General features: G+C 41.3%; 1 protein-coding gene and 1 long non-coding RNA gene across 3 annotated transcripts in view; one reads left to right on the plus strand and one right to left on the minus strand.

The window, feature by feature from the left end:
- LOC138673459 (uncharacterized) overlaps window positions 1-18,100 on the plus strand; it is a 71,427-nt gene extending 53,327 nt beyond the window's left edge. The window contains exons 3-5 of one of the 2 annotated variants that reach the window (XR_011320091.1): window positions 2,644-2,757; window positions 4,238-4,396; window positions 15,071-18,100. This is a non-coding gene — a long non-coding RNA (uncharacterized lncRNA). The remainder of the gene's footprint in view (window positions 1-2,643; window positions 2,758-4,237; window positions 4,397-15,070) is intronic. The other variant, XR_011320097.1, reaches the window with a different exon arrangement.
- ZFHX2 (zinc finger homeobox 2) overlaps window positions 1-20,199 on the minus strand; it is a 102,071-nt gene that overhangs the window by 52,362 nt on the left and 29,510 nt on the right. Inside the window, exons 2-3 of the mRNA XM_069761800.1 lie at window positions 6,903-9,044; window positions 5,752-6,305 (exon numbers count right to left, since the gene is read on the minus strand). Coding sequence (XP_069617901.1) covers window positions 5,752-6,305; window positions 6,903-9,003 — 2,655 coding nt within the window. The 5' untranslated portion in view covers window positions 9,004-9,044. The remainder of the gene's footprint in view (window positions 1-5,751; window positions 6,306-6,902; window positions 9,045-20,199) is intronic.

The following is a 20,199-nucleotide window of genomic DNA, read 5'->3' on the forward strand; positions in this document are numbered from 1 at the left end:
TAAATTTTCTCCCCGTAGGGTAAATGCGGGCACTGGGCAGGTTAATAACGCTATTAAGTTGTAGATTGACCCCCCTGGTGACAGGCTCCCTTTAACTGGTTTTATAACTATAGGTAATTCAATAAGCATAGTACACATCTGTAAATTATAGGGTGTCATGCTGACACATACAGTAAACTACAAATGTAAATGCACTAAATGCTGGATGGAGAGTGGTGCTCAACTTCAGAATTCCCATAGGTGTTTGTTTGGGTCCAGATCAGGAGACGTACTTGGCCACTGAATCATTTTCACCCTGTTCTTCTTCAGAAATACAAGTGTGTGATTTGAATCATTCTCATGCTAGAAAAGTGCACATCTACCAAGGGCATGGAGTGGTTTTAGTATTTTCTCTTTTAATATTGAGCTATTTATGTCTGCTCCAAGGGTTTTTTGCCTTTCTCTGGATCAACATTTAAGGATATAGGTTGAACCCTTAAGAATTAAGTTGACCTTTAACTTTAAAATTATGAATATAGAGCAGTACAGCTGCAAAATCACGATACCATCAATGAAATGTAGCTCCCTGACACCAGCAGTAATCATGCAGCCCCATATAAGGACACTGCCACCACCATGTTTCACTGTAGGCACCATACATTTTTCTAACTTCAGTTTTCTACACCTATGGGCAATTATGAAGAAATGAGTTTAGCATCACTATCCATGCAGCATCCAGCCTGTAAAAGAAGCTGTTCTTGAAAAATGGAAAAAGATAGATTTTGCAAAACGTTGCCAACTTGTTCATTCCATGCCTAGAAAACTTGGTGCTGTCCTTAAAAATTATGGTGGTCATACAAAATGCTAGATATAGTTGTATTTGATGTGGAATGTATTCATTTTTCCATCAATTAATTTGAGCAAAACTGAAGATTTTGTAATGAAAGATATATTTTATTAACCTTACTTTCATGTTATGTGTTAAAGAAATGTTCTATGAAACGCTGTTTTGTCAGCATTTTGGAAATTGTTCTTCTGTTCAGTGAGATATTGCTTAAAATCTTACTTTTCAAAGGCAGGGTACTCATTTATGAATAGCAGTGTATCATCCCCAGTAGAAACTACTGCAAAACTATGATACAGTTAACTCAAAGTATCCAATATCAGAAATGTATTTTCCTAGCAAGGGTATAACTGTGCTGCATAGTGGCATCTCTTGCAAACCAGATTTCACTTACATTTTAAGAATAGCTCTGATAAATATGTCAAGACATACTGTGCTACCTCATGGATTGGGTGCAGCACAATAATGATATCAAGAATTGCCTGTAGGGGGCTCTACCAGCAAAGCTATACTTTAGACTAGAAGCTCTAATGAACAGGGTCAGTTCACAGTTGCATTGTGGGTTACTTATTAAATCGCTCAATGTCCTATCTATTTGTGTGTCGCTCTAGCAATAGAAATGTGCTTTTATTATACAGTTTCAAAACCACTCTATCACAATTGTTAGTTTCCTGGAAACTTTTCTTTAATCCACTGAAAGGGGTATTCCAATCCTCATTTTCCTCTCTCAATATGTGGTAAGTGTTATTATTATTATTATTCATTTTTATAGCGCCATTTATTCCATGGCGCTTTACATGTGAACGGGGCAAATATAGACAAGTACAATAAACATGAGTAAAACAAGGCACTAACAGGTACAGAGGGAGAGAGGACCCTGCCCGCGAGGGCTCACAGTCTACAGGATAATAATAATATTATGACAAAAACCAAACCTAAGGACGTAAGCACAAATAGAAAAGTCCCTTCTATAGGACGTGCCCATTGCACTCCAACAGGGGACAAAGGAGGGGCAAAACTCTCCTATACTATAAACCTATAAATTTCAGAGAGCATAATGCCCCCCGAGGAAGCACTTATAACGCGAAACGCGCGTCGGGGCTTTCGGTGGGACATTCCATACTGGAGTCTGCGAACATGGGTAAGCAGTAGGCAGGTCTAGGGGTGTATTTTTATGGTGTAATATTACCTGGGCAGGTTACAATATGGGTGAGCGCTTATAAGGACAGGGTATATTCCCACTATAGGGTTACCGGTTCTATTTAACCCCTTTGTCCCTTTTTGTGCTATCACCCGGTATATGCACACAGAATCTCTGGCACTTTATTACTAGCCGTTGTTATTTATCACTTCTCACCATATTATGTTCCTGCTGCGCCTATACTCTGTTATATGTGCGCACTCCGGTGTGAATGTCCTTTAGTGTCACACACCTTATCCTCATTACCTATTGTTGTACTCTTTTTGTATTGTTGTTAATAAAGTTTATCGATTTTATATTCAAAAGTGATTAAATTGCATTTTTCGGACATGGGGCATTATGCTCTCTGAAATTTATAGGTTTATAGGATAATAATAATATTAGCAAATACCTCCAATTAGAAATGTAGGATAGTTCTGATTCGTTATGCCGCTTACCACATGTGCAGGGCATTGCAGTAGCCTAGGTATCCATGGTTTGACCACTACCAACTAAATAACTAAGGGCTAATGCTCATCTGCGTTAAAAACGGATGAGTGCAATCCAATGAAAAAAATCGGATTACACTCTGACTAATGTTATTCTATAATTCCCTGCTCATCTGCATTTTTTTTCTCAGATCAGATTGGGAAAAAAAATCACAGCATGCTGCAAATGGCCATGTATATCAGACGAGACTCGCCAATGCAAGTCAATGGTCGCGAGAAAAAAGAACGCACGGCACATGGACCATGTAAGTGCTATCTGATTTTTACACACTCATCTCCTAGAAAACACAACATTTCATCATCCAAGTACTTTACAGTAAATTCACTGTGTGACCCATTAGGATAGAATAGATATAACAGATATATACATAGAATAGATAGAAAGATGTCAGTGAAATATATAATGATTGCAGTGCGTGTGTAGCTTAGTGTTCATGTATTTAGCTAATAATTCAATAAATTGAAGAAAAATTGGCGTGCGGTCCCCCCTACTTTTTCTTAACCAACTGAGCGAAAGCAAACAGCTGGGGGTTGATGTTTATAGTCTGGGTGGGGGATAATAAACATGCAGCTTTCCAGGCTATTAATTTCAGCTCACAGCTGTCTACTTAGCCTTTACTGGTTGTTAAAATGGGGGATCTCCCAAAAAAAGGATGTGGGGTCCCCCTATAATTAATAACCAGCAAAGAAGAGGCATACAGCTGTGGGTTGATATTAATAGGCTAGGAACATCATCCCTCAGCCAACCCAGAAATGGCGCATAGATAAGATGAACCAAATCTGGCGTTTAGCCTCGCTCTTCCCACTTGCCCTGATGCAGTGGCAAGTGGGGTAATAGGGTTGGGGTTGATGTCATCTGTTTCATTGTGGATGACATCAAGCCCAGGAGTTAGTAATGGAGAGGCATTACTGGAGGCTATAAACATCAGCCTCCAGCTGTCGGCATTCCTTCAGGGGACTACAAGCCATTTTTTTTAAATCATATTTAATTATGAGTTAAACACATGTACAGTAAGCTGCAATGCACTGATTACATATCTCAATTACATCTATTTATCCATCTAGCTTTTTATCTATCTATCTATCTACCTATCAAAAAAAAATACTGGAACAGCACAACTACAAAGGCACTTCGGGTGCAAGGCCTCCCAAGCTTCGAATCCCTTCTTTGCAAGATAATATAAAAATAGAAAAAAAAAGAGGCAGCATGCCCTTGCTTGAGAAAAGCTCAGAGTAGCCGAAACGTTGCCACGCCACCAGGACCACTAAAGTCCTTTTTTCACTTGGAAAAGTACTGCAGTGCTGCCTCTTTTTTCTATTTGAAAAAAAAAGGCTTTGATGGCCCTGGTGGCGTGGCAACTTTTCGGCTACTGTGAGCCTTTTTCAAGCCCTCAGAGTAGCTGAAACATTGCCACACCACCAGGGCCATTAAAGTCCTCTTTTTTCTATTTTTATCTATCTATCTATCTATCTATCTATCTATCTATCTATCTATCTATCTATCTATCTATCTACGAGTCTATCTATCTATCTATCTATCGGTCTATATCTGGATCTAAGATTGCTTTATTAGGTGCTAAACTAGCTTGAAATTACATACAGAATTGCTGTATGTGAAAGCTGATGTAAAAAACGCATTGCATGCGGATTGCATACGCCTGTCATACGGATGCTAGGTGAGGAAAATCGCATTGTTCTCGCATGACACTTGTCCGACTTTTCCAGACCAACATCGGACGGATTCTCTAAACGCAGATGAGTATGAGCCATTACCGTCACTATAGGAGAGGCCCTATCTATGGATATCTAAACTACTGCAATGCCCTACACATGGGGCAAGCAACATAGCAAATCAGAAGAACTATACTACATTTCTAATTGGAGGTATTTGTTAATTTTATTATTATTACACCTGCTACATATTGGGATAGGATCTTGGAGATGGAAATACCCCTTTAACTGTTTAAATCTGGCTAATCAAAACGCTTTTCTACCATGTTCATTGCGATCTACTAAGATTAAATGGAGCTGTATGCAGCTTTAGCAGATTCAAACCAATAATGGGAAAAAGGATACAAGCTGCAAATATAATGTTTGTAGGTAGAACATTATTTATAAAAAAAAACTTGTAACCCTCTCTTCCAAAATTGGTTGGACATTAATCATTTGGTCATTTACTCATAGTTCTAGTGATTCAGGCCTTGGACATGGATCACATGGACATATTCATCCCACTACACAGCAAATTATAATCAGAGTCTTCTCTTAGGCTCTGTGCATACGTAGGAAAAGAGGTGCAGAATTTTCTGCACAAAATCCGCATCTCCTGGCAGAATCCGCAGCTGCGGATTTTCCGCGTTTTTTATGCGGAATTGATGCGGATTTTGTGCGCATTTTCAGCAGTTTTGGGCCACTGCGGAATTTTAACATGGAGGGGTGCAGATCCGCACAAAAGAAGTGACATGCACTTCTTTGAAATTCGCAGCAATTCCGCACTGATTTTTCTGCACCGTCTGCACAGCTTTTTTTTACCCATAGAATAACATTACACTGTACATCACAGTGCGGATCTGCAGCATTTCAGCACGGAAAAATCCGCTGCGGATCCGCAGCAAATTCGCATTGTGTGCACATAGCCTAATATGTCTCATTGACATCTGGAAGGCTACCCTGTGTGAGAAAGTAACTGAACAGCTCCCTACATCTCAGCTTCCTGGAACCCTGTACATGCGTCTAGTGGTAAAGGGGATTTCCATAATTGAGTTTGATGTCAAGAGAAGTGAATGTTAGATGAAGAAATAAGCATTACTCACCTTCTGAATTTCAACGCTGTTTTCTGTCGACCCTAGAGTTATAGGAAGTGATTGCATCCCATTCATCAATCACATGACCACTGCAGCCAATCACTTACTGCCAATCACCACTATGGGTGAAGTTTGCACATTAAGGCCAGTGACTGGATGCAGCAGTCATGAGACTGATTGATGGGGTGTAATCATTGCTGATACCACCAAGGACAACCAGAACAGTGCTATAGGACTGGCAGGAGGTTCACAAAGGGGATTTAATCTTTATTTTAAAAGATCTCCTGGAAGAAAACCTCTTTAAGTGCAGCAACATCTCTGAAATTACAAAGTAAATCATCATATACTTAAAACATAAAAGAGATGTTCGTTTTAGAAATTTAGCCCACCGATTCTGATATCTACTTGAATGTTGGGCCCCTCTGTGTTCCTCACCTTGTAGACACGCAGGCTCTCTTCATGTCCCCCTCCTTGCACATGCAGCTGTATTTTCTCTCTGCTGTTGCTTTCATATCCACACAGGTTACATCTCAGGTGCAAAGGAGGGAAAGAAGAAGCCTGGCTATATCCACTGATGGGAAGCTCGGCAGCGGAGGCTTGTGCGGTGGCCAGTGCGGCACCTCCCTCTCTCATATGGGCAGCCAACTGATATTTCTGGGCATGTTTGTCGGTTTTCAGGTGCAGCTGAAAGTTAGCTTTAAGCTGGGTGCTATAAGAGCAAAGGCGGCAGCAGTGCAAGTCTCCTCTGACCTCTCTCCACTCCCTCTCAGGTAGAGACCGGCCTCTACCGGCATGGGAAAGCAATCCTTCCAGACTATCGGTGGTAAAACAACGGCACACCAAACAACGGAATACACCAGGGGATAGTTCTTCATCAGGGCTTGAAGATGCGTCTGGTAAAGATGGCGGAGCAGGAATGGCCATTCCAGAAGGATTTGTAGTATTCAGCTGTGAATTTGGCTGGGAGTCTGGAGTGAGAAGGTTACAAGCTGCAGAGTAAAAAGAACACTGTATTAGCAGTATAGTAAGCAGGTGTAAAATACCGTAGTATACATGTGATCCACACTATTCCATACTCAACCGCTTCCCTGAAAATATGTTAAATTGTAGATTAATTTTATTCGGTCACAAGATTTTCCAATGCAACCTGCATATATTAAGTAGATCTCTTAGACCTGATGAGGCTGCTTTATTTACTGCGAATATCTATGTCAGAATGGCAGTATAACCCATTTTAAAGGATTCCCTGCCTGGTATGAAAATGAGCATGCTGTGAGTTCACCTCTAAATGAACTTATGAAATGCTTGTAGTTATTTCAGCAATCTACGACGTTTCTGACATGGACTTAAAAAGCAAGCACACCAGTTTCATAAGGACTAAGTTCTATTTAATAATGTATGAGGTATATGAAATTACTCTGTAGTGAAACATTACCATTTCACATATTAGAACTCTATTCTAATGGGCAAAATTGACCACTTTACACGTTTACTTTTCATAAGGTAGTGCCGAATCCAATGGGAGTGTTCAGATGTTACAAATATACATTTTGTGAAGCATGATTGTTACCAATGCATGCCCTTACCTTGGTTTCCACTTGAGCCAAAGTGCATGGGATTGAAAAGAAGTGGATGCTCCAGTCCCTGATCCGGTGCAAGTGGACCGCCATAGAATGGAAAACTATCTTGGCCCATTCCCAGGCCTTGGTGAAGCAGAAGTACATTCTGCATGTGCTTCTCACTGGTCATATGTATACGTAAGTTGCGAGAAATGTTAGTTTCATAATTACACACCTTACAGTGCCATGATGCCTTTTGCTTAAGTTGACGGTCGGTGGGAGATATTTGGCTTCCTTCTCCCTGCCCTGTGTTCACGGTTGGGGCTGCTAAGGCTGGAGCTGATGTGTTGGCTGCAGGACCTGAACCTTGGTAGCCTTGGAGATTGGCCAAGTGTTTGTCAGATTGCATGTGTATGGTAAGGTTTCCTTTAGTTGTTGTGGAATAATTACAAGCTTCACAACGATATGGCTTGTAGCCACAGTTGTAGCTTTCACCTCGTGCCAAGCGTGGATGCTGTTGGCCACTGTGGCAATAAGAACAATGGCTATGACTTTCGGGATGTTTCTCCTTCATATGAACATCTAGTGTTTGTTGGTATTTGTAATGCCAGTTACATTTTGGACATTTAAGAGTTTTGCATGAATTGCGAGAGTGTAGCAGGGAAAGCTGGCCTTGAAGAGAAAGACTTTGGAATGGTTGGGGGCCTGAGGATGTTGTGCATTCATCGAAGGCCAGAGGCCCGCGATCTGCATCTGTTTGGTTACCCCCTTTGTCAGAGCCATGAAAAGCTCCCATTTGTAACAAGGAATTTGTCATTATTGGACCATAGAAGCTTTGGTTTGCAAGTAGCTGCTCATTAATGTCTGAGGTCTGTGAGGCAGAAGCGTTGCTTTCTGGGATATCCTCTTCCTCTCCCTCAACATCTTCAACTAGTGTCTCTGCTCCTGCTGAGCACCAGTTTTCAACACTGTTTTTTTCATTATTGTTGGCCCTTGAATCTTTGGCTTCAGTTGAGTGGGATGTTCCTGTTGATTCACATTTGTGATAACTTAAGGATGATTTGGGCACCAGGCCCATCGAAAGTTTGGGACTTTCTGGTTCCCCTTGTAAAGTCACATGACTTTTGGTATCATTATGTTTTGTGTCTTTCATTAAATCTCCCAATGTTCCAGACTGATCAGTTGTACTTTGGATTACATCTAAGAGTGGAGTGTCTTGAACATCAGAAAGGGCAACATTCTCTGGCTCTTGGCCAGCATCTAACACAATGTGGCTTTTTTTTGGTTCTAAAAGGCTGAGAAAAACTTGCCCATTTGATCTATGAATGATACCAGAAGTCTCCCCTGATGCCAATTGATCTTGATATGGGTGCTCTAACTCATGGAAGTGGGAAGCATGCAATCCCAGCTGCTTTCCACCTCGAAAATTGAGCTGGCAAGGGAGACAAATCCATGTACCATCCACTCTTTGTGTCCTTATGGACTCCCAAGTTGATTTGTGTATTAAATCATCTTCCCCTTTTTGCCCTTCTGCTTCCTTTTCTTTGGGTTGGTCTTGTTTTCTGGGCGAGTTGCCAGGCGCCAGTTGAGTAAGATCGGCTGCCTGAGCTGAGGTATGTAGGGATATTTGGTTAGAGCGAAAGCCTTGGTAGGTGGTGGTGAGACGAAAAGAGGTGAGTGGAGGACGTGATAACAATGTGCTTTTAGGGGAGTCCCGTGGTGAAGTCGGAGAAAGAAAAGCACCTTCCTCCTCTTCCTCACCTTTCAGGAGGTAGACAGTTCCATCACTAGAAAAAAGCACATGTCCCACCAGGGCCTCCCCCCTGTCCTCATTTTCCTCTGTACAGTTTGGCTGTAAAGGGGATGAGAGCTTTGGCAGATAATTTGGGTGTGGAGAACTGGGAGTCACAGGTCGCTGCAACAAGGAGGATGTCGGGCTGACATCTTGATATCCTCCTCCAGCAACAGACACAGAGGAGGAGGTGGAGGAGGACAATTTTGGAGATGGGTTTGGAGGTGGGAGAGGGGTATCTTTGGCTGTTCGGCAAAGGGGTATATTGAGGTCCAGAGGCCAGGAACTTCTTTCATCCTGCTCAGAAGAGGCAAGGAAGCTCTCATCAGCATCCATAGCTGCACGGTTGATATGCAAGAATCATCTCAGACACAGCCCTGTGTACAAAAGAAGAATATTTATGAAAAAAGAAAAACAGACAACAGTTAGCAAAACTAATAATAAATCACTGTTTTTCAGTAAGTAAATCATTTTTAGTAGAATTGCTTAGCTTTGGGGGTTTTTGGCACGAGCTGTCAAATAGGTTATAATTCAATGCATGAGCTACATATAAAAAGCTCTTTTCACTGCATGCCTGCCTGTTAACACAAGAGTTAATTTATATACGATTTGCCTGGGGCTGTGTGAGGGTTGAGGAACAATCACCTGCCTCTCTGGCTTGAAAGAATTTGACCAATCTAATCTTTGACAAGGAATATGTTATGACAAGGTAAGGGTTAATTGCTGTTCTGCTGGTCTCTCTCCTCCTCCCTCCCTGGAGTCCTTATAATTCTGCTCCCCACAGAGTCTGATGTTGAGGTGATTAAAGAGCTGTGAGCCTGAGCACATTAGCATGTTAATGAGTATGGAAATTATTAACTAAAGAGTTTCATTCTACAGCTTGAGAGCGGAGGGGGTTTAATATAGGGTGGGGGTTGGGCGGGGGTGAATCACTGGTGCAATAATGGGGGGCGAAATTGTTGAGGAAAGGAATAAAATAAAAATAAGGATAGAAGGAGCTTTGCTATTGTAATCCCACTATCAAGCTTCCATATATCAAGATATAGGTGTATGTACCCACTAACACCGATAAATACCTCCGTAAGAGCTCAATATGTAGCTGTCATCATTATCGATAATCACTTTAATTGTTTATATTCCTCTTCATAATCAGAACCCACGCTAGCCTCAACTAGCCAATTTATGCAGCCATCACAGGCCAGCATAGTAATGAGCAGCTAGTGCGGGGACAACCAAGTAATTCTGCTGTGCCCTCAAGAATATATCATCTAAAAAAGAAGCACGTGTACTTGGTTTCCCAAATAGAGGGTATTTATTACTATTAATCAAGCCTTACAACACGAGAGTCATCTACCACATTCTGTGCTTAGAAATGGGTTCATTAGAAAAGATCAGTCTGCCTTCTTTTGTGCACTTGCTACATTATGTTTATACAATTCTTGGTTTACAATAAATCACGTAGTGGTATACTAGTCGGTAAGCCGGTCCTCCTCCTCCGAAGAGCAAAGATTCATAGAAATTATGTTCATACATAGTGAAAACACCAAAAAACAACATTAGACCAAATACATTATGATCAAAAAAAGTCACGCAGGACTTAACAAAGCTTGTAAAGATAACAGTATTCATGCGGAAATATCAACATTGCAGCTGCATAAAAAAAGACCAACATTTTCATATCAGCAAATGAAAAATTATTATGAAAATTCCAACATAGAGGTTAGCAAAAAAGATATGGTATGTGGGAATCCATGTGAGTAGTTCCTATAAGTAGAAAGAAAGAAGGGAAAAAAAATTTGAAGGGGGGTTAGGATGGATGAGAGGGAGAAGGGGTATGGAAAAAGGGAGGGAGGGAAGGATGAAGGAAATGGGGTGAGTTTCACATTTGTGTTAAAAAACGCAGTGTTTTTAACGCAAAAGCATGTGGTGCAAAAAACGCATGTAAACGTGTGCAAACGCTGCGTTTTTTAGACGCATGCGTTTTTGCATGTGGTAAAAAAACGCGCCGTTTTGACACGTTTACATGCGTTTTTTACCGCGTTTGCATTTTTGAAATGCATGATGACAAGTGTGTGACAGATGCCAATCAGTCAAAATCAACTAGAAAAAGAAATAGCTATGGTTAGGGTTAGGATCCCTAGGGTTAGGGTTAGGGTTAGGATCCCTTGTAACCCTAGGGATCCTAACCCTAACCCTAGGGATCCTAACCCTAACCCTAGGGATCCTAACCCTAACCCTAACCCTAGGGATCCTAACCCTAACCCTAGGGATCCTAACCCTAACCCTAGGGATCCAAACCCTAGCCCTAACCCTAGGGATCCTAACCCTAACCCTAGGGATCCTAACCCTAACCCTAGGGATCCTAACCCTAACCCTAAGGGTTAGGATCCTAACCCTAACCCTATGGGTTAGGGTTAGGATCCCTAGGGTTAGGGTTAGGATACCGAGGGTTAGGGTTAGGGTTGGGGGTGGCTTATCAGTGTGTATTCTTGTGTTTTTCTATTGAAACACATGCGTTTAAAAACGCATGCAAACGCATGTGCTTAAAAACGCATGCGTTTACATAGACAGCAATGCGTTTTTTTGCGGCAAAAAAACGCCGCTAGAAATTACTACAGGTTGCATTTCCGCAACAAAACGCAAGCATAGAAACGATGCATGCGTCGTCAAAATGCGGCAAAACGCATGCAAAAAAGCATGCGTTTTTAATGTTATGTATAGCAAAAAAACCGCACGCGTTTTTTTGCACTAGAACGCAGCGGCAAAAAACGCAAATGTGAAACCAGCCTAAGTCCTGAAACAGGATCCAGTCGCTCTACAATCTCCTAAATCTCCTAAATCTATCACCATGTCCAGAGCTTTCGGTTGTGAGTTCTTCCATCCTACAAATATTAACCATCTCGGCAAACCATTTCGACATTAGGGGAGTATGGGTTGTTTTCCAATGCCTTGTAATCACTGACCGTGCTACAGTTATCATATAAATTATATATACTGTATATTACATTAAAAGTATACTCAACTTTTGATGTATTTCTTTATATTTTGTAGGCCCTTAAATTCACTGCAAATCTGTGGGGGTCTGAGTTTTGAGATGCCAACAGATTACTCAAAAGTGTGCAGTTCAGGAGGCAGACGGCTCACCTCCTGCCTGAGTGTGCGCAGATCGCAGTACAGACCCATAGACTTTCTATTGAGTCCGCACTCCACTGTGCACATGCTAATTGAGGAGGTGAGAACTTCCATCTCCTGAGCTGCACACTTCTGAGCCATATTTTTAAGCAATGCTTAAGTGTCTTATTACCCGGCCGGAACTCACCAATCTGCAGGGAATTTAAGGGTCACGATGCATTGAAGTTTAGTTACATGATGGTTGTGCATGTACAGTCATGGTCAAAAGTTTTGGCACCCTTGAAATTGTTCCAGAAAATGAAGTATTTCTCCCAGAAAATTATTGCAATTACACATGTTTTGTTATACACATGTTTATCTCCTTTGTGTGTAGTGAAACAATACAAGAAAAACTGGAAAAAATGGCAAATTGGACACATTATCACAAAAAAATGGACCGGGCAAAAGCAACTTTGTTTCAAGCATGTGATGCTCATTCAAACGCACCTGTGGCAAGGAACAGGGGGCAATATGAAAATCACACCTGAAACAACATAAAAAGGGGAGATGTTGACTCAATGTTTGCATTGTATGCCTGTGTGTGCCACACTGAGCATGAAGACATGGAGAACAGAAAGAGAAGAGAATTGTCTGAGCACTTGAGAATCAAGATTGTTGAAAAATGTCAACAATCTCAAGGTTACAAGTCCATTTCCAGAGATCTTGATATTCCTTTATCCACGGTGCGAAATGTAATAAAGAAGTTTACAACCCATGGCACTGTAAGTAATCTCCCTGGATGTGGATGGCAGAGAAAAAATGATGAACAATTGCAAAGTAGGATAGTCCGGATGATGGATAAGTAGCCCCAATCAAGTTCCAAAAAAATTTCAGCTATCCTGCAGGCTCAGGGCACATCAGTGTCCGCGGGAACTATCCATTAAATTAAATGCTATGGCAGGAGAGCCAGGAGGACCCCCACTGATAACACAGTCTCATAAATAAGTTAGACTGCATTTTGCCAAAATGTATATGACTAAGCCAAAATCCTTCTGGGAAAGCGTCTTGTGGACAGATGAGACCAAGATAGCTTTTCGGTGAAGCACATCATTCTACTGTTTACCGAAAACGAAATGAGGCCAACAAAGAAAATAATTCAGTACCTAAAGTCAAATATGGTGGAGGTTCAAAGATGTTTTGGGGTTGTTTTGCTGCCTCTGGCACTGGGTGCCTGGACAGTGTGCAAAGTATCATGAAACCTGAAGATTACCAAACATTGTAGTGCCCAGTGTCAGAAAGCACCACTGAACACCTGTGGAGAGATCTTAAAATTACTGCTGGGAGAAAGCACCCATCAAATGAGAGATTTGGAGCAGTTTGCAAAAGAGGATTAGTCCAAAATTCCAGTTGAGAGGTGTAAGAAGCTTGTTGATGGAAATTGATGGATTCCAGGTATTTATTCCAAAGGGTGTGCAACCAAATATTAAGTTGAGGGTGCCAACAATTTTGTTTGGCAAAATTATGTCCAATTTGCTTTTTTTCTCAGTTTTTTTTGTGTTGTTCCAAAACACTCCATGGAAATAAATGTGTATAACAAAAGAAGTGCAATTGCAATAATTTTCTGGGAGAAACACTTCATTTTCTTTTTCAATTTGAAGAGTGTCAACACTTTTGGTCATGACTGTAGGTTATACAAGTGATATAATGCCCCGATGTCTACTGCTTAAAAGAATAGTGAGCTAATCATTTTTTCAGCCAGATCAATAAACGAGTGGCGTGAAATTGTGCTAATTGATATGAGTACATCAACTTGAATTGGTCAATATGATTAAAGATGAATTCACATACTGCCCCACGTTTTTTGCCAAATTTTATTGCAGAAATGCATCGTTTTTGTTACAATTTATTTGTTGCAATTTGCAAACCCACTTACAAGCTGTATTCAAATTAGTGTTGCCGCCATTGTCCAGAACAGTGCCATCATCCATGGCAGCTATGACAAATCTATTTTTAATACATCCTGAGGAATATTGGATAACCCAATTGACTTATAGTTTGTAAGCTTGCGAGCAGGGCCCTCATTCCTCCTGGTATCTGTTTTGAACTGTATTTCTGTTATGCTGTAATGTCTATTGTCTGTACAAGTCCCCTCTATAATTTGTAAAGCGCTGCGGAATATGTTGGCGCTATATAAATAAAAATTATTATTATTATTATATTATTTGGTTCCCCTTTGGGCTTCTTAGACTGCAGTATTTTTGCCACAGACAGCCTTAAAGAAGATTAAAGCAATACCTTTACATCATCAGACCATTCTTCTGTTACTGAGAAATCAGAGTTTGAATTTACAGGCCGATGATCAGAAGCCTGTGTCACTCCAGCTCTATTTCCCACCCAGCGCAGCCTCCTTCTTCTGCTTGACTGACCACATTTATTCAGTGCGACTTCAGGCAAAGGAGCCATCAGTCAAGCAGGAGGAAGTGGCTCTGGGTAGGGAATAGAGCTGGACTGACAGAGGCTTCCGATCTACAATAACCATTTGCATATCAACTCAAACACTGATTTCTCAGTAACAGAGCAATAGAATGGCAATGTAAAAGATATTACTGGACTTATCTTTGAAAGTAATACATAGTTTTGGGAGGGATGAAATCCTCCTGGCAGATTCCTTTTAAAGAGAGCTGGTCAAGCAAACGGAGAGTGATGCCAGTGCTGATTGGGTGCCGGGCACAACGCATTACAACACCGCATGAGAGCTCCCGGACCGCGAGTGCTGACACCGCTGGAACGCCGCCAGCACGGGAGGGGAGTATAGGCTTTTTAATTTTATCGGGCCAAACATTTAGTTCAACATTTAGAATATAGACACATCCAGATCAAAATGATAAGAATCTGTTGGTTCTGTAATAGTTAATGCACGCTACATGCACAGTTCATCAATTAAGGATAGGTAGAACATTAGGAATAATTGTTTCTTGGCCTTTTTGATGTAGGGCCAGAGAACCTGATTCCAGTGATGTATCAGTTACTGGGCTACTTGCTGCAGTTTTGCTAAAATCACTGTTTTATTGCTGCAGATCTTGCAATTCTCTGAATGCTGAGCCCACAGTGATTGACAGCTTTTTGCGTACATTGTGGCATAGGCAGAAAGCTGCCAATCAGTAGTAGGGATGGGAATTAGGATCTCTGTCTCTGCTGCATTATGCATTATTACATTATGCTGCACTCAGGTTGCAAAAACTGCTGATAGATTTAATTTATTTTAATGTATTTTTTTTTTCCATTTTCACAGATCTACTGAAAATGTCCTGTCTAGACAAGACCAAGAGTGCAAAACAGTGAAAGTCAATAAACTATTCCTGTTGCACTGTCTAAGCAGGAGCCAAACTTTGCAAGAAAACAAACCATGAAAATGACAAATTGGTCTATCAATAAACAATCAAAGAAACAAATGTAGCTAATTTGAAAGCTAAAAAGGCAAAGGCTTTTACTACTTGGTAAACTGCACGAAGTAGAAACTGACTGCCTATAGAATGGATGAACTCCAAGGTCAGAAGACGGCAAATATAAGTATATTATATATATATATATACTGGAGGTTACCGTATATAGGTCAATCTGCCTTAAAGGAGGCATCTGGTAAAAATGAGTTTTCACCTATGTTTGATAACTTCTTGATTTTTGGGGATCTAACTGCAACGACCAACACCTGTTGGGGAATGTTCTTCCCCGTTAGAATGGATCAGCAGCGCAGCGTCAGACCATTGCTGCATTCATTCTCTGTGGGCCTGCCAAAAAAAGCACTCCTAAGGAATTAACAGAGTTTAGCATGCAGACTGCAGCTCCAGTCTAACGGATAAAAGTTCAGTTGATTGCAGAGGGTCTCAGCAATCAGACCCCACTGATCAATGAATTATCACCTATGCTCTGGATAGATGAAAACTTGTTTTCTCCAGAGGATTCCTATAACATTAAAACCATTGGCAGGCGAAGTACGGTAAATTCAATTGATCATCTTATAGAATCACACTTGTCAAGGGGTGAACAGTCAGTTATTGAAGTTTATGCCTTGGAAGAAGGAGAACTTTGTAAGGCTTGGGTCACACTTGCAAGTCTCTGGCACGAGTCTCTCACATCAAGACTCGGCACTGCCGCCGGCACTAGGGACCGTAGCACGCGGCTCCATGTATTTCTATGCAGTTGCACGCTCCGGTCCCGTGTGCCGGCGGCAGTGCCGAGTATTGATGCTCGAGTTTCTCGCCTAAGCCAAGGATCAGACCATCTTGGCCATAATGGAATGGCTAGAGGAAAGGGTTAGAGCATCTCCAAAAGATCAGGCTTTGTGGTATGTGCATGATCTGTTGTCAGTTACTTACTGAAAGAAGGTCAACAGGGGAATGGGGAAAATTAAAGCACCCATGGCTCACTAATACATATAGAAAGGGAAGGCTATCCTTTTTAGTCCAAGCAAAAGAACAATTATTATAGCATGAATTGTTGAGAACTACTGACCATTGTCAATCACCAAAAGTGCCAGCAAGAGACACGTGAGCAGCAAAACCTAACCACTGAGCCATGGAAAAATGGAGTCTGGTCTGAGTAAACAAGCTTTCTTTTACACCGTGTAAACAGCCGTGTGGATATCACTCACCGGGGGAAGAGATGGCACCATAATACACTAGGGAGACGCCAAGCTGAGGGCAATGTGATGCTCTGGACACCGTTTTGTTGGGAATCTCTCCACCTACCTAAACATTGTACATACTGTATATATCCCTTCATGGCAACAGTATTGTTAATTGAATAGTTTAAGGAACATGGCAAAGAGTTAAAAGTATAGGCTTGGCCTTCAAAATCCCGATATCTCTATCTGCTCGAGAATCTGTGGGATTTCCTGGAAAAAAAATAATCTGATTCATGGAGTCTTTGCCTGTGAGTTAAAAAACTTAAAGAATTTGCTGTTAATGTCCCGATGAAAGATACCACAGGATAACTTCTTATCTTATGGGTCACAGCAGTTTTGGAAGCATGAAGTGAACCCACACGATACAAGATGTGGTTTTAGTGTTATGGCAAATTGAGGTTATATTCATTCACCATTACAATAAAAGACAGTACACTTGCCAGAATAAACGTGGATCCTGGTAACATTGTGATGTGCTCAGGTGACATGTGACTTTCAGAACTCTCCCGTGTACCAGTGTCCATTATAGTTTAGCTCTTTAGAAGTAAAACCACTAACTGTAGTGCACTTAACTTTAACTGACCTTTGTGAATTGTAAACTGGAGACATCATGGAATAGTGTCTACAGAGCCTAGTAAAATATAGTTTTTCGTTTGTAAATACTCCTCTCCATTGTGGAGACATTAGCTTGTAAAGTTTAGGTTATAATTTTTGTTACAGGTAAACTGGACATTAGCAGAGATTAGTCTTTGGGGGCGTGCACTTCTTCCACTGTAGGAGGTTGACCAATCATAAGCAGGCAGCATCATGCAGAACGGGAGGGAGCTGCTCATACAGAGTCTCTTCACTGTGATTATCATAAAAGAGGGATTCCCGATTGGGCAACCCTTCTATGATGTCCAGATGCCCTAACAAGGAATATGGATTGGGCTGTCTTCCTGAGATAAAGGCCCCAATTCACTGCCTTTGTGCCTAGTTTTCTTTTTTATTCTATTTATGATGTTTTTTAAGTCTATTTTATATGTGTTCGCCAGATGTTTTTTTCCGTTTTGTGGGCATAGTCTAGCAATGCCAGATGTTTTCACCTGATTTATCCATTTTGAAAAAAAGGTGCTAAATTTGGAGCAACTCCACAGTTAAAGGCAAAAAGAAAGATCATGTTTTACTTTGCACCAAATTCATGAATCGTGTATGACATTTTCATGAATTTGGCACTAAAAATGGCAGCTAATATTACAAGACAAAAAAGGAAACTGACTTGGAAAAAAAAAAAGAAACACAAGTGACGAATCGGGTTCAGAGCTTAAAATCAAAAAGATTCCTAGTAATACATTTTCCAACCAATTCAGCAAGTTTGTTTTGGCCTAAAAAAAATTTTTTCCTGCTACAGATGTAAATACTTAAAAACAACCACCACAAATGTTCATTATAGGATTTATTACCCATATCAATATGTCGGGCAGTTGCCAGCTTTGTACAAAATAGGACATTATTTTGCGAACATATTTATGAAAATGAATTTTGAACTATTGTAATAAGTTTATCTACATATTCTCTTTACAGCATTGAAGAACATAACTGTTTTAGAATATTTCAATAATAATATCTTGATTCAATGTAAATAAATTAATGGGTGATAATATTCACTATAGAATTTGTTTTCTGTGAAGATTTTAGTATGCCTGGAGGCAGAGCTTACCATTGACTTGAGCGTGGACTTCTATTCCTTAATCATATGTCACTTTTCAAAGCTCTCCTGTCAATCTTATTGATGTGTGATAATCAACTGAACAACAGCTTGGGGCATTGTCTAGTGGCGCATCTCCAGTCCTTGGGGACATGGCATGCTGCAATTGTGGAGGGAAATGAGCTTAGCTAGCCTAAAAATGAAAGTGCTGCCAATCGAGAGGTTCACCACATCCTACAGAGAGGAATAATGCAAAGCCCTTGCATATCATGGAAGTAGGATCAATTAACAAAACGAGCGCTAATGTTTCTTTTAATATCATGAAAGACTTAACCAAGAAGTAGAAACATAGCCAGCTAAAGCGCAATGACGATAAATCAATTCAAGTATGTGCCAGGAAAATGAACAAATACAACTGGAGCTATCCAATATACTTGTAAGAAAACAATCAAAACCCAAACTGTTACTGTAATTACACCTAGATAATGCAAATGCAGCCAGCAAATAACTGCTCAACAAACCATAGGTGCACTTACATGTTAAACTACTGTAAGAAGATGAACCGGACCAGGGGTACCTCTCTTGTGCCAGTTCCGGACCTGTCGGGCCTGTCACCATTGGTGCACGGGGTAGAGCTTTCTAGCCCAGACCGACCTTTACACATGTCAGGAGTGGGGAGGGGGGGGGTGGTCAGAGATAAAAAGGGCTGCACAGGGTGAGGTGCAGACCTTGATAGCGTAGGCCCACCTAGTACAACCCCTGTAATTGTGTCCACTGCTCACGGACATCAGACAGCTACTCTCCCGACGTCCCCCGTGCCGGGAGGTTACTCACACATGGGACCTGTGACTGCTGCATGCGTGCAGCCTAGCCTTGTACCAGTGACTGAGCCAGGACATGCCGACCCTTCCCCGCTTGCACTGCGGAGCCAAGCCACGCTCCAGTGACACCTGAAACGACCGTTATGCCGGTCGCTGTTCGAGAACAGAATACGGCGCTGCTATGAATGACTCAGAGCACAATATGATATTAAACCAACTTTTCTTTATGACTTATGCAAAAAATGACAGAATTTTCTCTCCCAACACAATATGGGCCACAACAGCCACAACTCACAGAATACAAGTTATGCAGCCGGAGAGACACCAAGTGCCAGCTTCACAGACAGGAATCCGACTACCCCACAACTATACCACTCCCTCCCTTACCTGTAACGGGCCTACATGGAGTCATACTGTGCCTGTGACACGTGGTCCTCTCAGGAATACAATCTTACACCCGCCTAATTTACAATAAATCACGGGTACCCGTTTTTTTTCCAACATATATATATATACTAGATGGTGGCCCAATTCTAACACATGGGGTATTCTAGAATATGCATGTCCACGTAGTATATTGCCCAGCCACATAGTATATTGCCCATCCACGTAGTATATTGCCCAGCCACGTAGTATATTGCCCAGCCACGTAGTATATTGCCCATCCACGTAGTATATTGCCCAGTCATGTAATATATTGCCCAGCCACGTAGTATATTGCCGAGTCACGTGGTATATTGCCCAGTCACGTAGTATATTGCCCAGCCACGTAGTATATTGCCAAGCCACATAGTATATTGCCTAGCCACGTAGTATATTGCCCAGCCACGTAGTATATTGCCCAGTCACGTAGTATATTGCCCAGCCACGTAGTATTTTGCCCAGCCACGTAGTATATTGCCGAGTCACGTATATTGCCCAGTCACGTAGTATATTGCCCAGCCACGTAGTATATTGCCCAGCCACGTAGTATATTGCCCAACCACGTAGTATATTGCCCAGCCATGTAGTATATTGACCAGCCATGTAGTATATTGACCAGCCATGTAGTATATTGCCCAGCCACGTAGTATATTGCCCAGTCACGTAGTATATTGCCCAGCCACGTAGTATATTGCCGTGTCACTTATATTGCCCAGTCACGTAGTATATTGCCCAGCCATGTAGTATATTGCCCAGCCACGTAGTATATTGCCCAGCCACGTAGTATATTGCCGAGTCACGTATAT

This window comes from Ranitomeya imitator, chromosome 1, assembly GCF_032444005.1.
Source record: "Ranitomeya imitator isolate aRanImi1 chromosome 1, aRanImi1.pri, whole genome shotgun sequence".
NCBI classification, from domain to species: Eukaryota; Metazoa; Chordata; class Amphibia; order Anura; family Dendrobatidae; genus Ranitomeya; species Ranitomeya imitator.